Consider the following 24,709-nt stretch of genomic DNA (forward strand, 5'->3'; position numbering starts at 1 on the left):
TGCGTGCGTGGCGCGTCAGCCCTGTGCGCCGCGCAGGCCCGCGGGCGCCGGCGTGCGGAGGTGACTGCGCTTGCGCGGCGCGGGAATGAGAAGCTCGCGGGCTGTGTGACGCGGTAGAAGGTGCGTAACGACGACGCGGGCCGCGAGTAGCTGCGTCCGTGAATAGCCCGCCCCGCAGGCGCTGGAGGCGGACGGCGTGTACCCGGTGCCGACGTCACTCTTCGGCGCCAGTCGTGTGTCAAAGCGCTCGTTTTTGGAATTTGAATTTTTAGGTCTTAGCTCTAAACAAGTTTCATAAAATGTTTTCAGTAGGTTTTAGGGTTAAAAAGATCACATCCGTGTATACAGGGAGTTTAGGATTTATGGTTATGGATAATTTTGATCCTTTTTTTTAATAGACAATACGTTTTTATCCAACACATGGAACTAACCTGGCCTCTTACAGCCGATCCTTTTTGCTTTTTCAATTTTTACAAATTTTCCACAATGAGCAATTATTGCCTTTATAAAGAGGGAAAATAAAACAGAACATTCTGGTTCTGTTTTATTTCAATCGTATTGGATGTGAATAAGGGTGGCTGGTTTGGGAGGGAAGAGCCTACCTTGGGTAGTTGATCTTCCTAGTATTGGGTGGGCCGAAAAGTGCCTTCCGTTTTTTAAGTAAAAATAAAAGACACATTTTTCGTTTTCGCCAACAACTACATTGAACAACGTATTCACCCTTTTGTTCCACTACCTTCTGCCGTTTTTCAGGCAACTTCGTAATCCCATCTTCCCAAAACTTTTAATCTTTTTGAGCAAAGAACTGTTCCAGGTGCCTTTTACAGTCTTCCAGTGAACTGAATTTTTTTCCATTAAGAGAATTTTCTAAAGACCGAAATCAATGGAAATCCCCAGGCGCAATGTCTGGTGAATATGGCAGATGAATCAGAACTTCCCAGCCAAGCTGTAACAGTTTTTTTTTTTTTTTTTGCCTGGTCATCAAAGAAACACGCAGTCTTGCATTTTCCTGGTGGAAGATTATGCGTTTTCTGTTGACTAATTACGGATGCTTTTCGTCGAGTGCTGTTTTCAGTTGGTCTAGTTGGGAGCAGTACTTGTTGGAATTAATTGTTTGGTTTTCCGGAAGAAGCTCATAATAGAGGACTCGCTTCCAATCCCACTATAGACACAACACCGCCTTCTTTGAATGAAAACTGGCCTTTGGTGTGGTTGGTGGTGGTTCATTTCTCTTGCCCCACAATCTCTTCCGTTCCACGTTGTTGTACAGTATCCACTTTTCATCGCCCATCGCAATTTGTTTTAAAAATGGAACGTTTTTATTATGTTTCAGTAGAGAATCACGTGTGAAAATATGGTCAAGGTTTTTTTCGCTTAACTTATGTGGAACCCAAACATCAAAGTGATGAACATAACCAATCTGGTGCAAATTATTTTCAATGCTTGATTTGGATATTTTGAGTATGTCGGCTATCTCCCGCGTGGTATAACAATGATTGTTCTTAATTATTGTTTCAATTTGATCGCCATCAACTTCAACTGGTCTACCTGACCGTGGAGCATCGTCCAGCGAGAAATCTCCAACACGAAACTTCACAAACCACTTTTGACACGTTTGATCAGTCACAGCACCTTCTCCATACACTGCACAAATCCTTTTTTGCAATTCGGTTGTGTTTTTACCTTTCTTGAAATAATAGAGCATAATATAACGAAAATGTTGCTTTTTTCCCTTCCAACTTCAATATTAAAATGGCTACACAAAAATTCACCAATTTTGATAAGTCTTTTTTTAAATGCACGTTGATATGACAGCTGTCACATACAGTCTAACAAAATTGTTTCAACTGAAGTTAAAGACCACTAAGTGCTGCTAGAGGCATCTTATGGAAAAAACCAAACGAACCTTTGGCCCACCTAGTACTTGCCCCAGGTCCCAGCTAATGATAGCTTATCAAGGGAGTGGTGAGGGGCCTGCCCCTATACTGGTTTCCCTGGTAACTAATGAGCCCACCTGACTTCAGTTCCCCTATAACTGGTAATCTCTCTTTCCCCGAGGAAGTGAAGATGCCACCCCGTCCTGCCCTCGGTCCGCTGGGCACAGTGGGGTATTGCTCCAGGATCTTGCTTCAGACGCGTAAGCTCCCCCATCCATTAAACCATCGATGTCTCTGTTGCTGACTCCGGGCTCTTCCGTCTTGAAGCTGGGCAAGCACAGGGCTTGTAGGCCTGCGGGGTGCAGCCCAACAGCTTCACATGTATTGACTCATTTGATGCTTCCAACAACTTCGTGAAGGTAATGTTGTTTGTTATTATGCTCAAGTCGACAGATAAGGAAACCAAAGGAGTGGACAGGAAAGCAACTTTGCCAAGCACACCTGGTAAAATTACTACCTTTAATCTGTTTTACTAGAATATACTGAAAAGGAGTAAGCCAAAGAGAAAACTTTGAGGCACTCAAGAGGCTTTTCTTACATACATTTATTAAGCTTTGAAACTTCAGTTTTCACCAAATGGGAGGATGAATCTGTCCTGCTGGGCTTTAAAAATAGACATTCTTCTCCAGGAAGATGTCCATCCTAGCCCACATCTTTTCCCAGCATGGACCAGATCCATCCCAACTTGTTCTCACAAGTAATTATCCTTCCCCCAAATCACACAGCTAACTGTAATGTTCTCTACGAGGACCACCTTACCAGTGGGATGGATTCCGCTCTAATGGCTGCATCACTCATGTTGATGCATTGCAAATTTAATTCAAATGAGAGTTGAATCCATAGAAATATCTGACTTATGACGTCTTTCATCAGCCACAGTTTTACCTGATTAATCTGAGTCCTCAACTTCTGAATTAATTGAACTGACAGGCATCCAGCATTGATGCTGATCAAAATCAAGAGTTTTTTCATCTCCTCAAGTCCCCCTGTCCTCTGTTGCTGATTATCTTCCCTGGCAGACACCTTGTTTTTCGTGTAATCACATGACTCTTTCTTTCTTCAGAATCACTCATACTGTCAGTTCATCCCATCATTTTCTCAGCGCTCTTATTTTGTATGATTCTACAGTAATCCTAAACTACTTGTAGGTAGCACTGTGAATATTCTCATGAGTTTTGAACTTAGTAGACATGACGAGGTTAAAATGTTCATAAAGGACCTCAGAAACAGGAGGAACCAACAGGACTGCTCGTTGCCACCGATGCTATCTTTTCTTCTTGGACATAATTAAGTTTTCATTTTAAAACTTTTGCTTTCATCACATCTGTGAAAATAGAGGCTTTTGTACATGCTACTCTCAATGTCTGTACAACCTAAACTGCCTTAGAAGTGCAGAAATGGATCTTTCACCCATGAGCTGAGGAAGGACTTAGAACTATCACATGATAGCACAACCCTGCCTGGGATCATGGAGGCAGAGCTTGCACAAATCATAAATTAAGAAATGTGTATACACACACGTATGTATATGCATTTGTACGTGCACATCTATATGTGTATACATATAGATGTATATATATGCACGCACATGTGTGTTTGTATATATGTGTCTCTGGAAATTGAAGTCCCTAAATCAGTGCTGTCTGATATAAATAAAATGTGACCCAACATGGATTTAAAAATTTTCTAGAAGCCACACTTTAAAAAGTAAGAAGGAACAGGAGAAATTAATTTGAATAACCTTTTATTCAACCCAGTATATTTAAAACATTATAATTTCAACATGCAATTAATATGAGCAAGTTGTTAATAAACTATCTTACATTCTTTTTTTTGTACCAAGCGTTCAAAATCTGGTCTATGGAAATTGAATCTGTGTTTAGATTTCATAAAATTTAGGGTTGAAAAAATAGATGCATATACCCAAGTTGTTCCAAACATACTTAGAAGTTCTCAATAACTGAATAGCAAGTTTTAAATTTTAAATTAATTAAATTAAAAATCCAGTTCCTCAGGAGCACCAGCTACATTTCAAGTGCTCAATTGCCATGTATGTCTGGTGTGTTGGATGGCAAAGCTCTCATAATTCTATTGACGTGGAACTTAAAAAGGAACAAGTTGTGTTAGAAAATAGATACTACCTGTAGCAGTCAGTGTGGCTGACAGAAAACCCCAAAACTACAGCGTCCCAGAAGCTAAAAAACAGAGCTTTAAGGAGAGAATAATCAACAGTGTAAAATGCTGCAAAAAGATCAGGAATGATGACTGAGGAAAACTCTTTAGACTTGTTTCCTGTAAGTTGATTTTTGAAAGAAATGGTGCAGGCAAAAAGCAGCCTGCAAACAGTGGAGGGATTAGGTGGTGAAGAAATGAACGCACAAAGTGATAATTACTGTCTTTTTAATAGGGAAAACTGACGTCGGTATTTTTGGTAAATAATCACATAGAAAAATTGCCCATTTGGGGGGTGTATAGTTTCATGAATTTTAAGGCATGCATAGATTCATGTAATCACTACCACAGTTGGGATACAGAACAACTCCATCATTCCCCAAACTGATTCACACAACTGCTGTAGAGTCACGCCCTCCCAGCACTGATCAGTCCCCGCACTATAGTTTTGTCTTCTCAAGAATGTCTTATGGATGGACTCATACAGTGTGTTTTCATACTGGCTTTGTTCACTCAGCATAATGCCTTTGAAATTCATCCAACTTTTTGCATCCTCAATAGTTCATTCTTTTTCATTGCTGAGTAACATTCCACAGGTGAGCGGACCACAGGGTTATCCACTGACCAGTTGTAGGGCATTTGGGTTGTTGCCAGTTTCTGGTGGTCATGAAGAGAGCTGCTGTAAACATTTTTTTACCAGTTTTTTCTTCAATGAACACAAGTTGTCATTTCTCTAGGGCAAGGGTTTGAAAACTATGGCCTGTGTGTGGACTGGCTGCCTGTTTTTTTTTTTTTAAATAAATTTATTTATCTATTTGTTTTTGGCTGCGTTGGGTCTTCGTTGCTGCGTGCGGGCTTTCTCTCGTTGCGGTGCGCGGGCTTCTCATTGCAGTAGCTTCTCTTGTTGCGGAGCACGGGCTCTAGGCGCGCGGGCTTCAGTAGTTGTGACACGCGGGCTCTAGAGCACAGGCTCAGTAGTTGTGGCTCACGGGCTTAGTTGCTCCGCGGCACGTGGGATCTTCCCGGACCAGGGCTCGAACCCGTGTACCCTGCATTGGCAGGCAGATTCTTAACCACTGCACCACCAGGGGAATTCCCTGGCTGCCTGTTTTTGCAAATAAAATTTTTCTGCAACACGACCATGCCCATTCGTTTATGTGGTGTCTTATGGCTGTTTTGCGCTGTGACAGGGTTGAGTAGTTGGTTGTGACCGAGACCTATGTCCTATAAGCCTAAAATATTTACTCTCTGGTCCTTTAAGGAAAACTTTGCTTATAAGTCCTCTAAAGAAAGACTCAGGCCTCCAAGCCAGGGTCTCGCCCACGCCTCTCACCTCATTCTGCCACCTCCCTGCCTTTCCAGCATCCTCCTCTCCCACGCCCTCCTCTCTGTGTGCCTCAGTCTCCTGCCGGAAGAAATGGGTTGAGCCCCCAAGGAGGCTATCTGAGGAGGGATGGGGGAGGGCCTGGGGTGGGTTCTACCCACCGCCCACCCCAAGCCATAGGGGCTCTAGCCAGGGCCTAGGAGAGGAGGGAGCTGGCTCTGGGGTGTAGCTGCCCCCATTATTGCTGCTGCTGTCTTGCTGTAGCCACCTCTCCCGTCCCCTCCCTCTTTCCCACTGCTGTCCGTGGTGAGGAGGAGGGAGGTGCAGTCCCCAATCCCTACCCCCCAGGTCTGTGTTACTCGGTTTTTAAACAACTGGTTGGGATAAAATCCTAAAGAAATAAAACTTCCAGTGGATTAAAAAAAAAAAAAAAAAAAGACTCAGGAGTGGGATTGCTAGATCCTATAGTGGGTGTTCCGTATGGCTTTACAAGAAACTGCCAAGCTGATAGAGTGGCCATCTCAAGTTTGCATTCCCATCAGGAGTACATGAAAGATCTGGTTGCTCGGCCTCCTTGTCGTCACTTGGTATCGTCAGCATTTTTTAATTAAAGCCACTCTAAAAAGTGTGTAGCAGAATTTGTCATGGTTCTGTTTTAGCCCCTCACAGGTAATATTGCTGGACGTTTTTTCATAGGCATATATGCCATCCATATATCTTGTTTGGTAAACTCTGTGTTTTACTTGTTGCCCGTATTTTAATCAGGTTGTTTGTTGTGATGAAATAAAATCTACATTTCAAGGCAGGACAGGAAAATTTAAACATCAAGTTCTCTCTCTGTGTCCCCTGGGCTTTCCCCCTCCCTCCCTAATGAGCAGTGTGCATCTGCATCACACATTAACCAGACCTCCTCAAACATGGGAGTGCCTGCTCGAAGGTAAAGAGCTTTCCTTTTTCCTTCCTTCTGAGCTAGCAATGTGACTTCTTGAAAGAATCGTGCTCTTTCCCAGCTCTGCACGGGGTCATGGTGACTTGCTCACCTGGGCTATATATCCTTGGTGAACTTTATGCGAAATATCAGTAAGTCATTTTGATTTACGATCCTTTGTCTTGAAAACTGTTTATGACTGTGCCTTCGACATCTAACAGGTGGAACAGTTCTCAGAGCTTCTGAGAGTCGGCTTCCCAGGTTATAATCCTCAGTTTGGCTCGAATAAAATTCCTTTTTTTTCTTCCTACCTTGATTGTTAATTGAATTTTCATCAACAGTTGTCTCACTGTTGAGTTTTGAGTGGGCTTTAGGTATTCTGACTGCAAGTTCTCTGTCAGACATGTAACTGGGAAACATTTTCTCCTAGTCTATAGTTTGTTATTTCATTCTCTCAACAGTGTCTTCCACAAGGCAGACATTTTTTGATTTTGATAAAGTGCAGCTTATCAATTCTTTTGTTTTCTGAATCATGCTTTTGCTGTCACATCTAAGGACTTATGACCCCTGGTCACGAAGGCTTTCTTCTGTCTTACACTTTAGATGTATGACCCACTTTGAGTTAATTTTTTCATTAAGTGGAAGGTTTTTGTCAAGAGCCTTTTTGCTTATGGATGTCTAATTGCTATAGCAGTATCCTTTTCCATTAAATTGCTATGGCCCCTTTATAGAAATCAAATGACCATGTTAGCATCTGTGTCTGGGCTCTCCCTTTTGTTTCATTGATTTATGCATCTAACTTTTTACAGATACCTCACTGTCTTAATTGCTGCAGCTTTATATATGTCTTAAAATCGAGTACTGTGATTCTTCCAACTTTACACTTCTTTGTCAGAATTGTTATATTCTAGTTCCTTTGCCTTTCCACATCCATTCTACAATCACATTTTCTGTATCTATAAAATATTCTGCAGGAACTTGATTGTAGACGTGTTTAATCTGTAGATTAGGGCAGAGAGAATCACCATCTCTACCATGTCTTCCAATCCACTGCATGGACCAGTTATTCAAGGTCTTCAGTTTCATCAGTGTTTTGTGGTTTTAAGTATATACATCCTGACATGTTTTGTTAGGTTATAGCTATTTCATTTTTCATAGAGCTGATGTAAATGTTGTTTTTTAGATATTAGCTTACAACTGTACATTGCTCATATAGAGAAATACAGTTGGTTTTTGTCTGTTGACCTTGTATCCTGTGACCTTGTTAAAACTCACCTATTAATTCAAGGAGTTTTAAAAAAATTTTTTTGTAGGTTACTTGGGATTTTACACATAGACAATCATGTTATCCAATCTGTATGCCTTTTATTTCTTTCTCTCGCCTTACATCATGGTCTAGGAATTTTAGTACAATTTTGAATGAGACAGGTGAGAGAGGACATTTTTCCTTGTTTCCAATCTTAAGGAGAAAGACTTTCACCAATAAGTACAATGTTAGCTATAGGTTTTTTGTAGATGCCTTTATCAAGTTAAGGAAATTTCCATTTATTCCTGGTTTGCTGACAGTTTTTATCATGAATGGACATTGAAATATGTCAAATGCTTTTTCTGTATTAGTTGATACGATCATGTAATTTTTTAAGATGTTAATATGATTACATTGGATTTTAGAATGTTAGGCCTTCCTTGAATTCCCAGGATACACCCCACACGGTGGTGTTGTGTTTTGCTTGTTTCTTTTTTTTTAAAGATAGAGAGGGACTTCCCTGGTGGCGCAGTGGTTAAGAGTCCGCCTGCCAATGCAGGAGATGCAGGTTTGGTCCCTGGTCCGGGAGGATCCCACATGCCGCGGAGCAACTAAGCCCATGCGCCACAACTACTGAGCCTGTGCTCTAGAGCCTGCGTGCCCCAGCTACTGAGCCCGCGTGTCCCAGCTACTGAAGCCTGCCCGCCTAGAGCCCGTGCTCCGCAACAAGAGAAGCCACCGCAGTGAGAAGCCCGTGCACCGCAACGAAGAGTAGCCCCAGCTCACTGCAACTAGAGAAAGCCTGCGTGCAGCAACGAAGACCCAACACAGCCAAAAATTAATTAATTAATTAAAAAATAAAAAGGTAGAGAGAGAGAAAACATTTTATTCTTTCTATAATGAGCAGCATCAGTCAGTTAAGCTTCACATTCTGGGCAGGACTCTTAAGTATGATTTTTTTTCATAATGTATTTTATTTTTTAAAAAGGAAGCACAGGTGTATTTTGAGAGAGAAGTAAAATATAGAAAATGCAAAATTTGTCTTAACAATTGGTATACCATATTTTGAAACAGTATAATTATTTAAAAATACAGCATAGCCAACAGCCTATAAAATTTCTTTTGGCATTTCATTTGGTAGAGTTAAGTAGGAAATCTTTCTTAAATAAAAATTAGCTATCAACACAGTCCATAAGTTAGATTGTATGTTTTTTGGGTTTTTAAAAATTTTTATTTTATATTGGAGTGTAGTTGCTAAACAATGTTGAGCCAGCTTCAGGTGTACAGCAAAGTGATTCAATTATACATATACATGTATCTATTCTTTTTCAAATTCTTTTCCCATTTATGTTATTACAGAATATTGAGCAGTATTTCCTGTGCTATACAGTAGGTCCTTGTTGGTTATCTATTTTATAATTTTTTATTTTTTTTGATATTGCTTCTTTTTTTAAGTTATTTATTTTATATTTTGGCTGCATTGGGTCTTCGTTGCTGAGCGTGGGCTTTCTCTAGCTGCTGCGAGCGGGGGCTACTCTTCGTTGCGGTGCGTGGGCTTCTCATTGCGGTGGCTTCTCTTGTTGCGGAGCACGGGCTCTAGGCGTGTGGGCTTCAGTAGTTGTGGCGCACGGGCTCAGTAGTTGTGGCTTGCGGGCTCTAGAGCACAGGCTCAGTGGTTGTGGCGCACAGGCTGAGTTGCTCCGTGGCTTGTTTCTTTATCGTGGTAAAATACACATAACATTAAATTTACCATTTTAACGATTTTTTAGTGTATAATTCAATGGCATTAAATACATTCACAGTGTTGTACAGCCATCAGCACTATCCGTCTCCTGAAGTTTTTTAATCATTCCAAACAGACACGCTGTACCCATTAAACAGTAACTCCCCATCCCCCCATCCCCATCCCCTGGTACCCTCTACTCTATGTCTCTAATGAATTCGCCTATTCTAGGAACCTCATATAATGGGAATCATACATTATTTGTCCTTTTGTGCCTGGCTTATTTGACTTAGCCTTATGTTTTCAAGTTTCATCTATGGTACAGCATTTTTCAGAATTTCATGACTTTTTATGGATGAGTTTGTATTAACCTTTTATAAACGACTCAATTCAATTTGCTAATTTTTCTTGAGGATTTTGCATTTAAGTTCATGAGGGATATGGACATTTTCTAATTTCCCTTGACTTTCTCTCTTTGATCCGTCGATTATTTAGAAGTCTGTTGTTTAACCTCCAAGTGTTTAGAGATTCTCTTGTTATGTTTGTCTTATCAACTCCTGGTCTACTTGCATTAAGGTCAGAGGACTAACTTTACACGATTTTAGTTACTATTTTTAAATGGATAAGGTTTGTTTTATGACCCCAGATATAGTCTACCTTGGTGAATCTACCATGTGCACTTTAAAAGGATGTGTATTCTGCTGTTGATGGGTGGAGTGTTCCACAGATGTCGATTAGATCCACTGGGTTGATGGTCTGTTCAGTTCTGTGTCACTATTGATTTTCTCTCTCCTAATTATGTCAATTACTGAGGGAGGAGTATTGAAGTCTTCAGCTATAATTTTGGATTTGTCTTTCCCTCCCTTTAGTTCTGTCAGTTTTTGCTTCATGAATTTTGAAGCTCTGGTGTTAGATGCAAACACATTTAGGATAGTTGTGTCTTCTTGGTGAATTGACCCTTTATTATTGTGTGATGTCCTTCTTTATCCCCGATGATCTTCTTTGCTCTGAAATCTACTTTGTCTGATACTAATATGGCCACTCTAGCTCTTTTGATTAAAGTTTCTATATTTCTTTTTCATCCTTTTACTTTTAATGTACGTATGTCATTATAAAATGACAAGAAAAGCTAAAGCTAGTTTCTTGTTCAACATATAGTTAGGTATTGTTTTATCCACTCTGACAATGTCTTTTAATTGTTACGTTTAGTCCATTTATATTTAATGTAATTATTGATGTTTAGATCTATGTCTCCTATTTTATTATTTGGATTCTGTTTATTCCATTTTTAATTCCTCTGTTTACTCTTTTCTGCCTTCTTTTTGGTTATTTGAGTATTTTGTATAATAATATTCTCATTCTGTTTTGATTTATCTATTGTTTTTGAATATATCTCTTTGTATAGTTGTTTTTTAAATGGTGGCTCTAGGGCTTCCAATATAGATAATTATTCACAGAGTACTCAGAACGAATACTTCACCATTTCAAGTAGAATGTAGAAACTTTATGGCCATATAGATAGCTTTACCTTCCCCCCTTTATGTTGCAGATGTCTTATATTACATGTACATGAACTATAAATGCCACTGAACAGTGTTATAATTTTTTCTTTGTCATCAAATATATTTTAAAAATAGAGGACAGATCCACTAGACAGAGATCACCAAGGAAAGAGAAGACTTTAACAATACCCTAAACAAACTAGACCTAAATGACATCTATTGACAACTCCATCCAACAACAGCAGAATACACGTGCCTCTCAAGTGCACATGGAACATTCTCCAGCATAGACCATATGCTAAGGCATAAGAGAAACCTCAATAAGTGCAAAAAAATTGAAATTATACATACGAAGTATGTTTTCCCACAACAATGGAATGAAATTAGAAATCAACTACAGAGCAGAATTTGAGAAATTTACAGATATGTGCAAATTAACAGCATACTTCTAAATAACCAATGAGTCAAGACATCACGAGGGAAATTAGAAAATACCTTGAGATGAATGAAAATGAAGAGTCAGCATGGTCTGTCGTAGCACATATGTGTCCCAGGGCCAGCTGGGGGCCATGGGCGCTGCTGCTTCTGAGCTCTAGAAGTTCTGATAGCTTTGTGGAATGCTGGAAACTGCTCAGGGTGGAATGCGCTTTGCCAAGTATCCAGCAATCGCCGAGCTCCTCCTGTGAGTGGCAAGGGTACAAGGACAAAACGAGTCCTTCCGTTGGGAGCCATCCTTTTGGCAGGAACACAAACCAATACATACAAGTGCTCAAAACAACTACTGAATCAGAGGTGTGAGCAGAGGATTTGGGGAGCAAAGGAGAGTGACTAGTTTTGCTTGAGGAAGTCGGGAAAGGTTTAAAAAATGGGGTGAATTTGATGTGAGTCTCAAAAGTGAGGAGGGTACATGGATCTCAGGAGGGCAGGTGAAGGTCCGGGAAAGATAGTCCTGCGTGATGGGCATGGCCATTGGGAGAAAACAGACTCAGCAATAGGTTGGGACCTGCTTGTTCGGTGAGCCTAATGAGGCTGGTAAATAAGGGGAGCCGAGTGATGGCTGCTTGGAGGTCACAGCAGAGTGAGGACAGCGTGGAGCCAGCCAGGGCGCCAGCTGGGAGGAAGAAGGGCTCTGGGACCTTCTGCAGCTGAAGGGCTGGACTTTGGAGTCCTTAGCTGTGGGGATGGGAGGGGTGGGGGAGGGGAGAACAGACGGCAACTCGACCTTAGCCTGGGAGCCTGGAGAGCTGGTGATACCACTAAGGGCAGTGGGAAAATGGAGGAAATGGGAACTGGAAGAGGGCCAGGGCCCCTGCTCCCAGGCCGGGCTAGTGGGTATTTATTCTCCTTTCAAGATCCAGCTCCAGGAGACCTTCCCCCGCCACCTGCGGGGTGCTGCCCGTGTGATCCTGCAAAACCTTATGCTTCCTCCCATGCTGTGCTGTAATCGCCTCTCTTTCTTGGGCAGGAGGAAGCCAAGGCCTGCACCTGCCCAGGGGAGGACAAGGCGTGCAGGACTCAGGTCGGACGTTTGAGGAAGGAGAGGAGGAGCCCGGGAACGATGGAGCCCCAAGAGCACGGGGCAGCTGAAGGGTGTGAAGATAAAGAACTGAAGCAGGTCAGAATTCACAGTGAATGGTGGGAAGACTCCACCACCAGCGTACCTGGTTCTAAGATTTGCCTTGTATACAGCAATCAGGCCATTTGCTTTTATTCGTATACATGAATGTTTCTGTGATATACTCAAGAAGACTTGAATTTTTCATACACACAGACATCCACCAAGTAACAGGGCAGAAATGTGCACAAGCTCGGAAGCACAGGAACCACCTGGGTTCAGGTTCTGGACACGCCACGTCTTGCCGTGCAAGCTCAGAGGGCCTCCTTGACTTCACAGCCCTGGGTGATTGTCAGGATTAAATAACACCGTGTTACCTACAAGGAAGCTGCCCTGTGAATGCACAGAGGCTGTTTGACATTTTTACATGGTTTTAGATATAGTACCACTTAAACTGTGTTCCAGAAAAAAACTACATACAAGTAAAAGTTTAAAATGGCTTTAAAAAAAAAATGTGGAACTCTTTTTAAAATTGAAGTGTAACTGACCTATAACATCAAGTTAGTTTCAGGTGTACAACATAATGATTCCGTATTTGTATGCATTGCAAAATGATCACAATGTCTAGTTAACATCTATCACCATGCAGTTTTTTTTTCCCGGAATTTTTAAAAAATTAATTTATTTTTGGCTGCATTGGGTCTTCGTTGCTGTGTGCAGGTTTTCTCTAGTTGCGGCGAGCGGGCCTCTCATTGCGGTGGCTTCTCTTGTTGCGGAGCACAGACTCTAGGTGCGCGGGCTTCCGTAGTTGCAGCATGCGGGCTCAGTAGTTGTGGCTCACGGGCTCTAGAGTGCAGGCTCAGTAGTTGTGGTGCACGGGCTTAGTTGCTCCGCAGCATGTGGGATCTTCCCGGACCAGGGATCGAACCTGTGTCCCCTGCATTGGCAGGCGGATTCTTAACCACTGCGCCACCAGGGAAGTCCCCACCATGCAGTTTTAACATGTTTTTCTTATGATGAGAACTTTTAAGATATATTCTTTTAGCAACTTTCAAACGTGCAACTCAGTATTAATAACTATAGTCACCATGCTGTACATGATGTCCCTATGAATTGTTTATTTTATAACTGGAAGTTTGTATCTCTTGACCCTCTTCACCCATTTTGCTCACCTCCACCCTCCCACCCCACCTCTGACAACCACCAGTCTGTTCTTGTTTTTTTTTATGACTCTTGCTTTTTGATTATTGGAGTTTTTTTTAATGATTCCACATATAAGTGAGATCATACAGTATTTGTCTTTCTCTGACTTAATTTCACTTAGCATAGTGTCCTATCCCCGTTGTCATAAACGGAAAGATTCCCTTCTTATCTCTGGCTGAATAATATTCCATTGTTATATAGACCACATTTTTTCATTCATTCATCCGTCAATGGATGCTTAGGTTGTTTCCAAATCAACTTTCTTAAGCACTAGTCCTATATTCTCATGGTTCCATGTCTCAAAGCCATTCAAGTTAAGCAAAACACAACAGTATTTTTAACAATTATGAACATTTATTAAGCACCAAGAGTATACTGCACGGGTTGCTATGTAAAAACACAATTATTGACATAGTGTCCCTGCCACTGAGCTTACAATCTAAAATGAAATACAATAACAATGCTGTAAGCTGACCTCAAAATTTCCTTAAGTTAGAAATTGCTATTTTGGCAAATAAATGAGGCAAAATGATCTACCATCAGTTACAATGTTAATAAGGCTTTGAACATGATCCAAAGAACGTTTGACTTGTACCCAAACGTTTTCCCAATTATCTTAGGCTTGATAAGAAAAAGACCACCTAGAAGTGGTAAACAGTGAATTATTTCAAACTGCCTTGTAGGATTTTAAGCCAAGATTTGCTCACTAGCCTGAGTTTCTCTCCGGCCAGAGGAAGCCGTGCAAAACACCGTAAAGTAAGCAATTCCGTCCTCTCGTCCACTGACAACTGTTCGGCCCTTCCTCCCCCCACGAGTGAGGGCTCTGTGTCCCCTAAAGCGGAGGAGGTGTGTGTCTGGATAAAACACCCCACAGCCTTGGAGGCTCAACGGGGCAGACTTGCAGAAAATACGAACTCGTATTTTATGATAGGGGTGAGCAGTGGGGCCTCTGGCTGCAGGAGAGACGTAAACCTGGCAGCAGTTGAGCCCATGCCTCTTCCCAGTGATTAGGAACACAGGCAAATGGGCGCCTCTGCTCCGAATTTCCGGTGTGAGAGCATTTAGGAATTTAGCCTCAAGACCCCAGACTGAAAACCCTGCACTATTCTGCCTGTATCCACAGTACAGTATTTAATAAATACTTTGAAGATTTTTGTTGCTGGTCATATATTAGCTAACAAAGGCACGCTGAAGGGATTTTGATTCTTGCTGTCAAATGCAAAGACAGTTTCAGACTTCTAAGCACAGTCTTAAACTATATATTGATTATCTTCAATCACTGATAATTCTTTGAACTCTAAAAGAACACTAAAAAATAAAGCAATTGGTTATAAATTAACTGAAGACTGACATACAGTTTACTCTGTAAAGTGCATGCACAAATGTTTAAAAAATACATGCATACAAATATTTTAATGGCAGACTGGTAGCATCCTGAGATTTTTTTTTAATGGTAAAACAATATTTCAGCAATTTTTGGAAAAACCAATAATTTTCCCCTAAGTCCATCTTGGCAACTTTCTTTTACGTGATAACATAGCAGCAGCAACATTTAAAAAATGTTCAGAAAATTTGCTTTGCATACAAGTTTATCAGGAAAGACTGGTCCAGAAACTTCAGGATAAAACTTTTTACAAAGTAAAATAATTCACTACTTTTGACCTAAAATTGATACTTGAACATTCCTCTTCCAATTTAAAAGTGTCATTTATACCTCCTACTTATAGTAAATAAAATCTAATTATGAGATTTGTAATGAAAAATTTGAAACACACATCAACATCATTCTCTTCTAGTAAGATTACAGAAATTAATTTCAATGTGTTTCCCCAAAAAGTGAAAAAAATTTTAACATATAATCATAGCTGTGGTAAATGAATTTGAGTTTACAAATCTCAGTCAATGCACTTGTTTTTAGTTCGTAAGGTCTGAAACAGCTAGAATTCCTGATTAATGTATGTATTTTTCTAAGGCAAGGCAAGTTCATTTATGTATAAAGCATAGATATTAGCATGGTTATAAAGGCAATATGAGCAATACATATACATTCACTTTTTTTTTAAGTGATACATTCCAAACTACATAACATTTAATTTCATGTCCTATTCTAAGACTACATCTTTGACCTTAACCTTAGAAGCATAATTGCTGTAATACATTAAAAAATACTTCATTTTCCCAATATTGTAAAGTATACTGTATTTTCAAATACCTAGTATAAATTTTTTGGCAAAAATTTAGAAAGGAATACTATCAGCTAACTAACTACTATGTTAAGTAATTATTGTATGAAGACGTTCACAAGGAGGATAAAATATAAAACTAAGCATAGGAATTATGGCACTTAACCATAACAACAAAAATCCCCAAATCAAGTAGTTCTGAATATACTTGTTTCTTATCTTAGTAATGTGTATATTCATTTTACAGCCACTAGTTTGATAAATGTACTAAGATTCTGTAAGGTCTGTTTTTCTTGATTGGTTGTTTTTCTTTCTTATATCCTCCCAAACTGCAGTTGCAATTAATTTGCTTTTGAGTACAAAGTTAAATAGTGTTTATATTTTTTATCTGAGTCATGTAAAAGCTGACTCCTCACTTTCATTTTTAAAAGTTATATTTAACTTTTTGGACCTCAATTAAAATTTAACATTTAACCATGTTTCTTTTGCTATTAAGTACAGTTGACATTTCAAATTGATAAGGGTTACTAACAAAGGCAAATTTTGATCTCATCCATGTTTTAAATATGATTACACAAACTTTTTTTAATGAGAAAAAGGAGATGAAGAAAACCACTCAGTAGGTCCTCTTCACTCTCAACTATTTTGCGATGCAGCTTTAAGTAAGGGTGTATCAGGTCAAGCAATGTTGTAATCTCTTATCTTTGCATAGAAGAGAAAAAATAAAATGAAGTTATTTCCTTCCTAAGGTCTCAGCTAGCTTCTTAAGTCTTTTTTTCAGCTCCAATGGAAATTTCTCATAGCACTTCTTACAGACTGGCTTCATGTCAAACTCCACAAACTTATTCCTAAAGATAACAATAATAATAATAAAAAAGAAATTAGTGGAAATGTAGTCAACATTTGTATATAGACAGACAAATAATGTGCAGTAATTTTACTGAAGTAAATGAAGACACTATGCATATAACATCTATATTCGTATTAGCAAAAAACTTTAATTCTAATCTCAATTCTAATCATTATGGTAAACATAAAAAATTCACAATATCATTTGAAGAAAGTTGCCCTTGTAAACGGATCTTGTCCATCTATCTGTGTAATACAGAATGGATATTATTGATACATTTTAGTCTGTGCTAAGTATACAGGGAATATAATGTAAATAAAATTCAGATAATTAAAGTCAATCACATTTTAAAGTACCATGAGAGCACTTTTAAAGAACAGTCATTCAAAGCAAAGAACTGTATTTCTGTAATTTGAATGATCCTCTCTTTATTGAAGGCAAAATCATCTTACTTAGTATTTTACATCATGTAGCTGTGAGGTTTCATCTTTCCTGGCCTCCCATCCCCACAACAACAACAAGCATCTTGAAAAAAATCTAACATAATATATAGGTTATTTTGGTTGGCTGTCTGACAGAAAGCTTTAAATCACTCTTCAAGAGCACAAGTGGACCAGGTGGTCACATCTGTGACCTGTGGCCTGTGGTCACATCTGTGAATGGCGCATATACGGAGAACTCAACTCTTTTTAACAAGCCAGGGCAATACACACTCTCAATTCACTTGTAAAACAATTGTGGACAGGTGTTGAGACGGCCTCCTAGCTAGGGGTGATGCAGCTCCAGCTGACAGGTATGAGGGCTTATCGCCGTTGAAATCGTGGGTCCTTAATTGTGAATGGAGCAAATGCAGAACTTGACAACTTGCTCATTTTCTGTGAAATTATGTTTAGGAAGCATTTGTGGGACAGGTCCAGTGATATACTGTCAGCTGTGACAAATTATTATATCTGCTGATATAATTTTAAAGAACAACATTAATGACAAAGTTAATTCCTGACCACACATTTAAAGTGAAAAATCTTTTATTTTAAAGCACCACATGGGAATTATTTTCTACTGTTTTTCAGAGAGCCTAATGCTGACAGTTATTCAAATGATGTTACATTTCAACTGGCAATTTGATTTAAATAGTACCATTGAGTTAAAAGTTCTCCCAAAGTCTTCTTAGAATAAAAGCTATTAAAACCGCCATGTTTTTGATGAAAGAAATAAATTATCCCTGCTCCCAGAGATACTGCTAAACAAACCTTACGTTGTTTTCATCTTATATCTGAATTTTAATTCCTCTTTAATTTTAAACAATAAAAAAACTCTTAGAGCTCAGAACACAATGGTACAATGAAGGAACGGGGACAATCATGCTAGCAATTCAAGAGAATTTCAAAGATTGAAATATTTCCCATAAAAATCAGGAATACAATTGAGTTTGAAAACATCAAGAAAATGAGTTCATAATCAGTAGCATGTGGGCAGCAAATGAAAGCACAAATACACACACCAGAGATGCCGTATCTTATTATGTACCTAGAGGGTCTCTGCTTAGACAGGAAACATGCTGAGAGGATTCAGTTTAATATAGAACTTAGAACATGCAACACTGGAATTGATCAAATTATATTATTTTAGGCAAAGAAACCAAAAACCAGGATTTTAAAAGCTGCAATTATCAGACAAGAATACTTTGAAACTTTTCCAGTATCTATTAGGAGATTAGAATTCTTCCCTTTGAATCCATTGGAAAAAGAAAAAAGAAATCTATACCATATTGTGATTAAAAAAACGAGCTGAGAGTCTACAGGTTCAGGGACGAAAGTGAAGTACAAGCCAGTGTTAAGTGTGAACCCTTCTCAAGGTGTGTAACTTTAATAATTAGGCAAAAGGACCAGCTCTACATGGGACAAACGCTTCTATTTCAATCTCTCCTGGCTACAGATACATGCCCGAAAGTAACGAAAAAAGCAAGAGACAAAAACGAATGAAAACATATTCTAAAGGACTAACCAAAGAGAAAGCAGTGAAAATGATGACAGAGGGATAGAAAAGTTTACAAACAGACTGGCTTTTTCTTTTTCTGCTTGTCCTTATCCTTTGCTTCTCTCTCCCGTCTGGCAAGTCGCCTCTTAAATTCTTCTGGCATTTTCTCATAACAGTGTTTGCAGACTGGTTTTAGATCAATTTCAACAAACTTATCCCTTTGCGCAGGACAGAGAAGGAACAGGAGAAAACAGGGAACAATTAAAGGAAGAACCTTTGCTCTTAGAAGGCCTGAACAGAGAGAAGAAATAAGGCATCAGATCATTCTTTTTAAACTCTGCGAATGTTTTTACAACGCCCCCTAAGTGTTGGTGGCGGCGCTCGCGGGAGCCGAGGGCAGACTTACTTGAGCGTTAACTTGGCGCTGCAGGTGGAACAGGCGAAGCAGTGCACGCACCAGGCCTTGTTGAGCGCGGAGACCACTAGGGGACAGGAGGGGGGCCGTCACTCAGCGCACCCGCCCGTCCCGGGCTGGGTGCCCTCCTCGAGGGCTTTTCTCACCGAAGAGCCACACACGGCACTGAAAATCTCGTGCCGTTAACTGACGTTCACAAGATCGGTCGACGTTATTTATTAATTTATCTCATCACGTTGTTAGCGCACACAACCCCAGCTCTGCATTTGTCTGCCACGACTGTAGGCTTCCCCTTAGGGAAGATCACCGTTGCCTTTTCAACCCGTATTGGTGGTTCATGTTTTCTTCTCCCGTGAGGCATCCGAATGGCAGGTACCAGGTCTTCACGCCGACACCCCCCCAGCCCCGCCCCCAACCGCCAAGCTGTGACGGCGCGGCCCCTGGCTTTCCTAGCACAGCAGGTAATTAAAACAAAGTCCAGACGCTAACTCACCGGCCTGCAGGAGCCTGTCTGCCAAGCCGACACTAAGGCAAGAGCTTCCCTCCCCTGGCAGCTGCCTTCCGTGGGCGGGGGTAAAATTTATTCCCAAAGGCACTAGAGATCACTTTCCTGAACCCACCCCTTCGTGAAGGGCACACGGGCAGTGTTTCAGAAAGCGTTTGCCGACTTAGGCTCTCTGCTCAGAGGCTGAAGCAGGAATGTTTGCAACTTCGCCAGGAAACTTCTGGCAGAACTTGCTGCGCCTATTGGCAAACACAGCTGCTTCCTTCCCGTCCCCATCAATCAGGGGCGAGGGGGCGGGCCCTGGAAACACCTAGAGATAACTGCCAGGGTGCAGGGGACCCTTCCTAAGTGCTCCCAAGAAACACGCCCTGCAGCTTCCGGAAGGAGGAACCGGAAGGAGAAGAGGCCTTGGGGTCAGCCGCTCCTATGGTAACGACCCTAGGTCAGCCGCTCCTATGGTAACGACCCTAGGTCAGCCGCTCCTATGGTAACGACCCTAGGTCAGCCGCTGCTATGGTAACGACCCTAGGTCAGCCGCTCCTATGGTAACGACCCTAGGTCAGCCGCTCCTATGGTAACGACCCTAGGTCAGCCGCTCCTATGGTAACGACCCTAGGTCAGCCGCTGCTATGGTAACGACCCTACGGCACTGGCCTAAAGTATCACCACAAACGAGCCACAAGCCCACCTCTGAGGAGTTAGCATCGCCCTGCTAGAGAATACTTGGCAAATATGCAAAGAAAGAGGAAAAGTAACGGATAACCATCACATTGCAAACAACCTTTTTCAATCTTCACATGACCCAAGGGTTTTTGTGTCAAAACGGTGCCCTACAGGTTAAAATCCCTGCAGGTACTTACCATCACCTTCTATAACACGGTTGCAGTGGAAACAAACATCACCAAATAGCTGAAAATGAAAAAAAAGAAAAAAAAAAAAAGTAAAGATGTGTTACAACTAAGTATCAGAACACCAAACATTTAATATAAATAATTTCAGTTCTTTGTACAACTTAAAAACAAATAGCTGGCTACCTAAACCCAGAATTTGCCATTACTAGAGAGAGAATCAGTAAAAGTTCACTGACTAGTTTTTACTTCCTGCAATGAAAAGAATTTACTCTTCATCATGATCAAAAACAAACAAAGGCTCTGGAAATGTTCTGGATTTCAGGAAGCTGAAGGAGCATGAAAACCCTACACTGGGTTCGGTTCTGGAGTGGAAAAAAGGCCAGAAGGACTTGATTGGGTCAAGTGACAGAACTGGAATGGACAGACTGAAGTAATCAATACAGATAACCACGGTTACATAAGAGATTCCCGTATTCTTGGGAAATGTACACTGAAGTATTTAGGGGTAAAGGAGCATGGGGAACTCATCATCAAATGCTTCAGAAAAAATACGCATGTGTTTATATGTGTACATAAACTTGTATATAATGAAACGTGCATTTACGTAAGTGTCGTCTTCATAGAGAGGGCAGGACACACACATGATGAAGCAGGTAGTAAACCTGAGTAAAACAGGTAGGTATTTTCTTTGTATTTTTTATTTTACAACCTTTCTGCGAGCCTGAAATGATTTTCCAAATAAAACGTTAAAAAGCAATCGCGGGCTTCCCTGGTGGCGCAGTGGTTGAGAATCTGCCTGCCAATGCAGGGGACACGGGTTCGAGCCCTGGTCTGGGAAGATCCCACATGCCGCGGAGCAACTGGGCCCATGAGCCACAACTACTGAGCCTGCGCGTCTGGAGCCTGTGCTCCGCAACAAGAGAGGCCACGACAGTGAGAGGCCCGCGCACCACGATGAAGAGTGGCCCCCGCTCGCCACAACTAAAGAAAGCCCTCGCACAGAAACGAAGACCCAACACAGCCAAAAATAAATAAATAAATAAATATTTTAAAAAAGCAATCGCTATAGCCCAAAGTACATTCTCCCAGAGCTCTCCTTGTACTTAAGCATTGCGAAGCTCAAGTTCATACAAGTGTGTGTAGTATTCCACCAGCCCCGTCCCTACCTGGTTGTAGTGGGTTTCACAGTACGCCAGGCCCTTCCTCTCGTAATGGCGATGTCCGAGAAACGGTTTCTCACACTTGGCACAAACAAAATGCTGAAAGAAATTGCGTTAGGTCATACTTGGATTGCCATGTTTTATTTACACAGTGAAGCAAAACCCCAAAGCTGAAGTAGCTCAGAGGAGATCCGTGACAGCCTGGGGTGCTTATGTCATTTGGGCCACAGGTGACCCTGTGGTGCATCCAGCCTTCGTCCAGGCGTCCGGAGGCCTTGACTCGACAGCACAGAGTGAGGACAGAGGTGAACGTGGGGACACATCTCTGGGCTGGACCAGGACACCTCCTGCCTCAGGGATCTAGGAACCAAGAGCACTGCTTGCCTCGTCACTTGGAGGTCACGGAGCCGTGTAGAGTCTATGTTCTTAGTCTTCCACGAGGTCCACGTGTGCCCCTCAGCATCTCCCAGCCTCGCCAGCGCACCTGAGCCTCGGGCGTGCGAGGGCCCCGGCCACCCCTCCGCAGGGAACTCACCTCCACGTGCCACTGCTTGCCCATGGCGTTCACCACGCGCCCTTCGATGGGCCGGCGACAGGCGCCACAGATGGGGACCCCCATCTTGTCGTGGCACGGCAAGCAGTACAGCTCCCCCTTCAGCTCCCGGGCGTCGGCGGTCAGCTCCTTCCTGCCCACGAGAAAGGGACCAGCTGAGCAGCGCCACCGCAAGGCAGGCAGGCAACCGGTGCAGCCCATGTGCCTCCGAGAAGGTTTCCGAAGAGAACCCGCAACAACCCCTGTAGCTGCTTTTCTCCCCCTTGGAGGTGGTCAGAGTAGTCTGATCAAGAGGCTTGCACAGGCTTCAGATTCGTATCCAAACATCAACATCATGCAGTGTTGATAGGCCGGACACACACCACCACACCGGCCACAGCTACCGTCCCCTGTCTGCTGTCACTTTAGAGTCCCTCGTCTCCCTTAAAAGGCTGGGGAGGAGGATCCCAGTCGTGAGGGCAGACCCGCCGACATTATCTTCCCAAAATAACCGAGGAGTCTGGAGACTAGTTCCGCTTACTGACACTCACTAGCAAGCTGCTAAGAATAGTTTTAGGTTAATAGAAAATACACAAACGAGATGCTCAGGCCGTTCCTCCTCCAAATGCTTAAGTTCACTACTATTTTCAGTCTCCTGAGTCCATAAACAGAGATGGCCCCAAAGCAAGATGAATTTCATCGGTTTTAAAAGATTCTTTAGAAGCGCTCATGAAAAATGAACCGAGGGAGGACAGGCAAGAGGACGAGATAAGGTAGAAACTGAACTCCCAAAAGAAGCTGTTTGTCAGCCTTCACCCCAGCTCTCCATTCCCTACCGTAACTTAGCACGGATGGTCATGCTGACTACAGTAAAGTATCTTTTCCATTAAGTTCTTATATTAGATGGCAGATTCCGAAGCTCACAGCCTAACAATTTATCATGAGCTTTTGAGGAAAAAAAAAAAATTCCCTTTAGGTGTAAATACAGCAAAAGTAACAAATGTAATTTAAGATAACACTCTAATTGTCACACATTGTTATGCACGTATGAAGATAAGACCTTTTTAAGTTTTTTGTTTCTGGGGGGATCCTGTATTGGAAGAACACAGTGATGAAAAACAGTTGTGGGAATCATTAGGGGTATTTTAATATGAGCTGACTAGTTAAACGTATGTGTATACATTCGCGTGTACACGCACACACACAAATGTGGCAACATGTTGCCTGGTGAAACTGAATGAAGGGTATGGCGGTTCTCTATGTATTATTCTCTTGACTCTTCCACAGGTTTAACGTTTTCCAGATTAAAAGTTGAAGGAAACCGATTTGGGTGCCAGAGTAACAGAAAGACTACAGATCAGTGTGATCACTGGCTCCCTCTCTTTGCACAACGAAAAGGAAGACACTGCAATACCCGCAGTTGGCACAGTTGAAGTGGTCTGGATGGTAGGGGTCGTTCTTGAATATCAGAGGCTGCTCGTCAATGATGGCATGACACTTCTGGCAGATGTATTTCCCAAGGCCTCGGGCTTTCTCTCGGTTATGGCAGGGGCGACACAGATGTCTAAACAGACAGAGCCAAAACTGTTTTAGAAACTTAAATTTAAAATCTAAGGTTCTTCCTAATAATGAAAAAAAAAAAAGATTCCCGTATCTCTGAAAAGAAATTAAAGAAACCATTTCTTTAAACATCACCGCTGGGCTTAAAAGAGCAGAACCGAGCCCCGACTTTTCACACGGGAAGTTATTTATCCCTCCCAGAGGACCAGACTGATGGCTGAGACACTCCCTGCGGTAGCCTCTCCCGCAGACACCGGGCCCCACGCCCCAACTCCGTGTCCGAGGCCCCAGGGAGCACGCGCGACCGCGGAGCGCCACTCTGCCCACCCGTGCCCGACAGGTGACGGGGTGACCTGCTCCTACCTCCCGGCGCTCTTGACAAACCCGATGTCTGCCAGGACCCCCTGGCAGAGGTCACAGCGGAAACACTCGGGGTGCCAGCTGTTGTTCATGGCTTTGATCACTCGGCCGATGATGAATTCCCCTGCGGAGAGGAGCGCAGCGGCTGCAGCGCGGTGTCCCCGCCCTCAGCCGCCGGCAAAACACCTGCCCCTTTCCCCACGTGTGCGGCGCCCGCACGAAGCGCTACTAGAAAAGTGCTTCCGCGTCATCTGAGTCCTTGTTTTGGGTTCTGTAGCCGCCACACTTTCAGGCTGTCTATCACATCTCTGAATCTGCTTTTCCAGAGGAGGTACTGGGCTCTCCCTCTCCCGAAGGTCTTTTTGGTTTTTTCTGGCCACGGACACAGAAAACAGAAATCCACCGCACGTTTTCTTGTACCACATACTTAATTTCTTCCTTCATTCAACCTTGTCAGCACGCTACTCGGTGTCCCCAGTCTCTCCTGCCGTGTGACACGCAGGCCACCCCTGCGCGTCTCAAGGTCCCCGCTGAGGCCGCCCGGGCTGCACTGACAGGGGAGAAAGGAATCCTACGGGGCATCGAACAGAAGTCCGGTGAGTCCTGCGGTTACCTTCACCCTACAGGCCCTGAGAAGCGTCATTAACATTACTGACGGGAAGAGGGCTGACAAAGCACCTGCACGCTTTCCTTCCTATGAGCACGTGCTATGAAGTCGTTCTGAAG

General features: G+C 42.2%; 1 protein-coding gene and 1 long non-coding RNA gene across 15 annotated transcripts in view; one reads left to right on the forward strand and one right to left on the reverse strand.

The window, feature by feature from the left end:
- Positions 1 to 13: 13 nt before the first annotated feature.
- On the forward strand, positions 14 to 23,488 carry LOC309612078. 3 transcript variants are annotated; one of them, XR_014234930.1, is made up of 4 exons: positions 14 to 120; positions 2,063 to 2,296; positions 12,298 to 12,447; positions 23,351 to 23,488. It is a non-coding gene; the product is annotated as an uncharacterized lncRNA (long non-coding RNA). The 3 variants fall into 3 exon arrangements; XR_014234931.1 differs by lacking the exon at positions 23,351 to 23,488 and having other exon boundaries at positions 12,298 to 15,034; XR_014234932.1 differs by lacking the exon at positions 23,351 to 23,488 and having other exon boundaries at positions 38 to 120; positions 2,059 to 2,296; positions 12,298 to 15,034.
- The window catches only part of LIMS1 (LIM zinc finger domain containing 1), a 105,323-nt gene continuing 94,536 nt past the window's right edge, over positions 13,923 to 24,709 (reverse strand). For 4 of the 12 annotated variants that reach the window (XM_082357353.1, XM_082357350.1, XM_082357344.1 and 1 more), the window contains exons 4-10: positions 23,987 to 24,107; positions 23,478 to 23,627; positions 22,067 to 22,217; positions 21,538 to 21,630; positions 20,381 to 20,429; positions 19,007 to 19,082; positions 16,650 to 18,818 (exon numbers count right to left, since the gene is read on the reverse strand). In XM_082357353.1, the coding sequence (XP_082213479.1) occupies positions 18,671 to 18,818; positions 19,007 to 19,082; positions 20,381 to 20,429; positions 21,538 to 21,630; positions 22,067 to 22,217; positions 23,478 to 23,627; positions 23,987 to 24,107 (788 nt within the window). In that variant the 3' untranslated portion in view covers positions 16,650 to 18,670. Of the gene's footprint in view, positions 16,622 to 16,647; positions 18,892 to 19,006; positions 19,083 to 20,380; positions 20,430 to 21,537; positions 21,631 to 22,066; positions 22,218 to 23,477; positions 23,628 to 23,986; positions 24,108 to 24,709 lie in introns of those variants that run through there. The other 8 variants (XM_082357354.1, XM_082357351.1, XM_082357348.1 and 5 more) reach the window with 4 other exon arrangements.

This window comes from Balaenoptera borealis (genome assembly GCF_965194805.1).
Source record: "Balaenoptera borealis genome assembly, chromosome: 15".
Lineage (NCBI taxonomy): Eukaryota > Metazoa > Chordata > Mammalia > Artiodactyla > Balaenopteridae > Balaenoptera > Balaenoptera borealis.